The 6,000-nt window shown below is 54.3% G+C and overlaps 1 protein-coding gene across 1 annotated transcript in view; it reads left to right on the top strand.

The window, feature by feature from the left end:
• Positions 1-2,237: 2,237 nt before the first annotated feature.
• Positions 2,238-6,000, top strand: part of UNK (unk zinc finger) — a 43,061-nt gene continuing 39,298 nt past the window's right edge. Inside the window, exons 1-2 of the mRNA XM_039716195.1 lie at positions 2,238-2,705; positions 2,990-3,069. Coding sequence (XP_039572129.1) covers positions 2,238-2,705; positions 2,990-3,069 — 548 coding nt within the window. The remainder of the gene's footprint in view (positions 2,706-2,989; positions 3,070-6,000) is intronic.

The following is a 6,000-nucleotide window of genomic DNA, read 5'->3' as shown; positions in this document are numbered from 1 at the left end:
AGCGGCGAGGCCCGGGCCGCGGGGTCCCCCCGCCTCCGCCGCCTCTCCCCCGGGAGCCGCCGGTGTGCGGCCGCTCCGCGTCGGGGGTGGCCGTGGGGGCGAGCGGAGGCCCCGCCAGGGGAGGGGTCTGGCGGCGCCTCCGCCGCTTCTTGCCCGGGTTTGTCCTTCCAGGTGCCGAGGAAGGGTTGTCACGGGGCTTAGATTGGCGGGGGGCAGTAGGGCTGGGATGTCTGAGCCTGACCTTCGGCCCTGGGAAGGGAGCAGGCAAGAGCAGGGGCTCAGCCCCTCTACGCTGCCCTTCCCCAAATCACACTGACCTGTGGGTCACCTCCACCCCCACAGCGAATCACAAAGTTTCATTGCGAGTAGAAATCCAGAATCCACTGCTGGTGCCATCTTCCCAAGATAAATAAAAATTCAATAATCAAACTTGTATTTTGGGGAAAACTGCTGCATGAAGTTATACCTTGACTTATATCAGTATTTCACAGTATTTGCCCTGACTGTGGAGGCAGGTCCCTGCCCACTCGGGAAGGCTCCCAGGATCAAGAAGAACAGGTCCCAAATGCCCTGGAGTTGTACCACGTAGGATATACAGCAGAAAACACAAACAGACACTCCTAGAGGCGTCCCTGAGCTCCCCAAAGTGGAGAGCAACTGGAGTCACCCACACTCTGCATGAGGCTCTGCGTTCTGGGCTCAGGGGATGGAGGAAGAGGATGGAGCTGAGTGTGTTGGGAGCGTGTTCTGCTCCTCTGCCTCTCAGGCTAACGTGGCACCGTGGTGTGACAGGGCTGTCACATGTGCCCAGGCTGCTGCTGCCAAGGGACGTCGTCTCCCCTGCCTCTGGTCCTCATTTTCAGGCTCATTTTCTCTGTTTTAGAGGGAAATGTTAATTATTTATCAGAGGCAAAAAGCTGTGTGTCCACGTAGTGGCTTGGGAGGTGTGGGCCAACACTCACTGGTTGTTTTGGAAGGTGGAAAGGGAAGAATGACCCTTTCCTCTGAGTTGTTCATGCTTAGGGAACGTAAAATTTCTGGTGGTAACAGCTTTTAATACATTGAATTTGTTACTTTTGAAAGCTCACTGGGCTGTCACTGATGCCAGGTGAAACTTTGTTACCAGGAGTTCAGTGCCACCTCCATCATTACCTTCTCCAGTTTTCACAGCAGTGGCCACTTGGATTTCTCATTTTGGAGACACTTAAAAAAAATTTTCGTCTCTACAAAACCCTGGAGAAAAGCCAGGTGCGGAACAAGGTGAGGGACACAGAGGATGAGGAGGGCAAACCAGCACATGTTAGCCAAGGTGGGAATAAATGCAGCCTGGGCACAGCAGCTGGAGTGTCCTCAGTGTTTCCCCGTGGCTTGTGCCGAAGTGTGAAACAGCTGGAACAGAGTGTCAGCACCAGGGAGTGGAGCAAACACCAGCCATGAGGGACTGGAGCCCCTGGCGTCCAAATCCCTTTGCACACTGTGCAGGTTGGTGCTGTTTTCAGTGTGATTCCTCAATAACTGAGTGGATTTCCCAGCAGGTTCATGGCTGGCTGGCTCTGGTTGGGTGTGTGTGGAGATACTGAAATACCTGCTCGTGTGCTGACCAGGAACTGCATCCTTCCAGTGCTCCAGCTTTCCATGGAGGGTGCTTGGATGAGTGAGAAGGAACTGATATCCTGTGACGTGTTCCTGCAAATGCCTGGGAATAAGCTACTAAATCACCTCAGGACAAGCCTGCCTGCAGTAGAACATAAACCAGTATAAATAGGAGTTTAAAATGTGATTTGCCTGCCCAAACCAGCTGCAGAGACCAGGCCTAAGGTTTATTATTAACGTCGTTCAGGGCTGGCAGAGGTGAAATGGTGTTTGCCCCATGAATGCTGCGTGCCCTTTCCCACACCGCTGGAGCTCCCAGCGCCAGGAGCCGTCCTGAGCAGAGCCCGAGAGATCAAAGTCCTATTAAAAGCAACTCCTCTCATTTCCTCCCCTGGGAGAGAGTTAATTGGCAGAGGGAGCGCTCCACATGGGAATTGGGACACGGCTGCTTTGGGGGGGGGGTTTCTCTCAGGGGAGCCCGTGCTCCGATGTCCCAGCAGCCAGGTGCCACTGGTGTCACCTGCTCCGAGGTAGGTTCTTCGTGCGCTCGCTGGGCCTTCCTCCTCCTCCCGCTCCTCCTCCTCCTCCTCGGGCCGCTGTTCCCGGGCGCTTCCCGCCCACCGCCGTCCCGTGGGCGCGGAGCGATGAGCGATGCCAGCACTAAAATAACCCTCTGGCCGCGCTCCCGCGTCCACGCGCGGCCCCTGAGGCAGAGGAAGAGCGGGAGGAAGGAAGCGAGGCCGCCTGACACAAATAACTCCCGGCCCCTCACGGCGCCCCCCCGCTCCCGTCCCGCCCGGCCTGCAGGGGCTGGGCCGCGCCCGGGGCTCGGTGTGCCCTCAGGGGCTCGCTGTCATCCCGTGGCTCGCTGCCCACCCTCAGTCCCTCACGGTCTCCGTGTCCCCCCCGGGGGTCGCTGCCGTCCCTGCGCCCCCCGGTCCCGCCCCACCACCGGGGGGCGCCCCGGCGCGCCGCCCTCACCGCCCGGCGGGACTACACCTCCCGTCGCGCCCCGCGCGGCGGGAAGCGCGGAGGCCGCGCCGCCGCGCGCCGGGCGGCACCCCCGCGCCTCGCCCGCCACGCGCTCCCGCTCGGTGACACCCCCGCCGGGGGTGCGGGCCGGCCGGCCGCGCTGTGAGGGCAGCACCGGGCGGCACCCCCGGTGCGTTCGCGGCGGTGACAGCCCTGCTCCCTCGCCGTGGTGCTGGGCCCTCGGTCCCCCGGGATGTGAGGGGACCCCGGATCCCCCGCTCTGAGCCCCGTTCCTCCGCGGGTCGCCCCGCGGTGCCGTGAGGGGCTGAGGTTTTGCTGAGCTGTCACCCAGGGCTGTCACTGCTGCCCTCCGGCCCCTGAGGGGTGTTCCTTGGCACCTGTGGCCGGAGGTGTGAGGTGACAGGAGGTCCCCAGGGTGGCAGCCTCGGTGGTTGGTGGTGGAGCGGGTCCCTCTGGGGACAGGTGTCTTTGGGAACGACACAGGTGTGTGGAACATCCCCCTTGGAAGGCTTGCATTGAAATCTGGATGAGTGTTTGTCCCGTTCCTGCTTTTGCTGTCCCTACACGGGCAGGGCACACCGTTGGTGTGTGTCACCTCCCTCAGGGAGCACTTGTTGCTGGAATGTGCCTTTCCTAACAAAAAAATACCCCTTCACTGCGTTGTCCCAGGGAAACACAGCCTGTCGGAGCTGTGTGAAGCTGGCCTGTGGTCACTTGTTGGAGGTTGTGGGGTGATGTTCCCATCCTCTTGTGCAACAGGGATAACGGATTGGGAGCGAGCATTTGTCTTTGTGAGGTGGGCTGGCCATGGGTGGCCGTGGCTGGAAATAGGTCAGGGGTTCCCTGTCCTTAAAAGAGAAAACCTTGGAGCTGTTCTTTGTGAACAGAATACATGTGCTGAACGGTTTGCCCTTATCATTTTAGGGTGTTGTCCTACAAATACCCTACAAATACTCATATCTCTGGCTTGTGTTGATGCCCCCACCCAAAGTGAGACTCTGTGTGCTTTTAATTTCCATTTTCGTGCTTTTAATTTTCCATTTTGGTGGTGGACTTTTCTGCATCCACACTGTCATACCTGGAATAAAAAGAGCTTTGAGGAATCCTCAGGCATGGGTCCATACAACCTGTGTGCCTGCTGCTGGGATCCCAGGCCACCTGCCACCCCTTTCCTTCAGGAATACTGTGGCAGAGTGAGAACTTCCAGGTTGTGAAGATCCTGTCATGATTTTTAGGGAACTGTCAAGCCACAGTCTTGTAGGTTGAGTGGTTTCTGGTGTGGTCTACAAGTCTGACAGTTTTATGGGGGGAATGGGCATGGAATGCTGGAATGTGCCTTTCCTAACAAAAAAATACCCCTTCACTGCGTTGTCCCAGGGAAACACAGCCTGTCGGAGCTGTGTGAAGCTGGCCTGTGGTCACTTGTTGGAGGTTGTGGGGTGATGTTCCCATCCTCTTGTGCAACAGGGATAACGGATTGGGAGCGAGCATTTGTCTTTGTGAGGTGGGCTGGCCATGGGTGGCCGTGGCTGGAAATAGGTCAGGGGTTCCCTGTCCTTAAAAGAGAAAACCTTGGAGCTGTTCTTTGTGAACAGAATACATGTGCTGAACGGTTTGCCCTTATCATTTTAGGGTGTTGTCCTACAAATACCCTACAAATACTCATATCTCTGGCTTGTGTTGATGCCCCCACCCAAAGTGAGACTCTGTGTGCTTTTAATTTCCATTTTCGTGCTTTTAATTTTCCATTTTGGTGGTGGACTTTTCTGCATCCACACTGTCATACCTGGAATAAAAAGAGCTTTGAGGAATCCTCAGGCATGGGTCCATACTGCCTGCTGTTGGGATCCCAGGCCACCTGCCACCCCTTTCCTTCAGGAATACTGTAGCAGAGTGAGAACTTCCAGGTTGTGAAGATCCTGTCATGATTTTTAGGGAACTGTCAAGCCACAGTCTTGTAGGTTGAGTGGTTTCTGGTGTGGTCTACAAGTCTGACAGTTTTATGGGGGGAATGGGCATGGAAGAGTCTGCTGGGAATGTCGCTGTAGGGAAAAAGAGGGAGCAGGAGCTGCCTGTAGAGGTGGAGTGGCACTAGTGATGGAGAAAGAATCAGTCACAAGCGAGAAGGAAAACAAGGAGATGAGGTTGAGAAAGTGAGGACACTGGATAGAGGAAGGTGAACTTGGCTGAGCATGACTGTGGAAATAAGGGTGTCAAGTATTAGGAAAAATAGAGGAAGAAAGACTTCAAGAAACAGAGGAGATTAGGAAAGAGAACGGAAATGGGACAGCGTGGAACAAAGCTGGTGGTGTAATTAGCTTCTTTCCAGAGGGCAAAACTTGTGTTTTGAAGATGGATGCTATAAATACTTCAGTGAAAACAGTTGCAGAGGAGCTGAATAACCATAAGTGAAAGACGGGTTTGGGGGCTGCTGAGTGCTGACAGTGGGATGTGAGCCATCCTTTGGAAGTCTAGGATGTGTACACTGGGTCACATCAGACTGTAAACCTCCTCCTGATAACATATGGGAACTTATTTGGTGGTGGCTCATGTGAACAAGTTGTATGTTGTCAAAATGTAAATATTTTGTTCCTTTTTTTTTTTCCCTTAAATACAGTTTGTTTCCATAAAATGACACGAAGGTTACAAGTTGTAAACTCAAGTAAGCTTAATTATCTGCATACTTTGCTGTTCCCTGGGGACAGGCAATCTGGTGCTGGGGATCTCTCAGAAAGTTTTGGTTGTATTTGTAAGGAAATGTTCCAATTTCTGTATTAGCATGAATTTCTAAACTGATGATGTTACTTGCATGTGATTTTTTAGATACTTTGAACCTCTTGTCTTTCTGTCAGGAAGCCTTTATGTTTACTTGAGATGTGCAGCAAAAGAAAATGTGGCAAAAACAGAGCTGGTGATGCTCTCTCACACCTGTGTCACCGTTTGTTAGCAGAACAGGCTGAGCTTCCATGATTTGTGTCCTTTGGTAGCAGTCGTGGTGTGCAGCTGGATATTCCTGGAGACAAGTCCCTGGTAGATGCCAGAGTTTGCTGTTTAATTATGGATGGCCTGCTCCTTGTCTGGGATCTGGTATTCCATTTGTAGGACCCGAGTGAGTAACAGAATACTCCGTGGCTGCTCTTGTGCTCTCCCTGGGTTGCTGGATTAGATGTTCCTGCACGTGGCTGCTTTCTGTGATCCCGTAGCAGGATGAGACCAGCATATTCCTGGGAACAAAAGGGTGAGACAGCCTCATCCCTGGGCTTCCTGGAGGCTGGGATCAGCCTGGGGCGATGTGCTCTGCAGGGGCTGGATGGGAAGTGGATTTCATTTGGGTAGGCTCTGTCAAGCCTCAGCTGAGGGTTGGTTTTGCAGCGTTTCTGGGCTCTGTCTAGCATGTTATTTTTGCAGGTACCT

The sequence above is a fragment of the Passer montanus genome, unplaced genomic scaffold (genome assembly GCF_014805655.1).
Source record: "Passer montanus isolate IOZ18808 unplaced genomic scaffold, ASM1480565v1 scaffold35, whole genome shotgun sequence".
NCBI classification, from domain to species: domain Eukaryota; kingdom Metazoa; phylum Chordata; class Aves; order Passeriformes; family Passeridae; genus Passer; species Passer montanus.
Note: the sequence above shows the minus strand (reverse complement) of the source record. Positions and strands in the feature narration are given on the sequence as shown.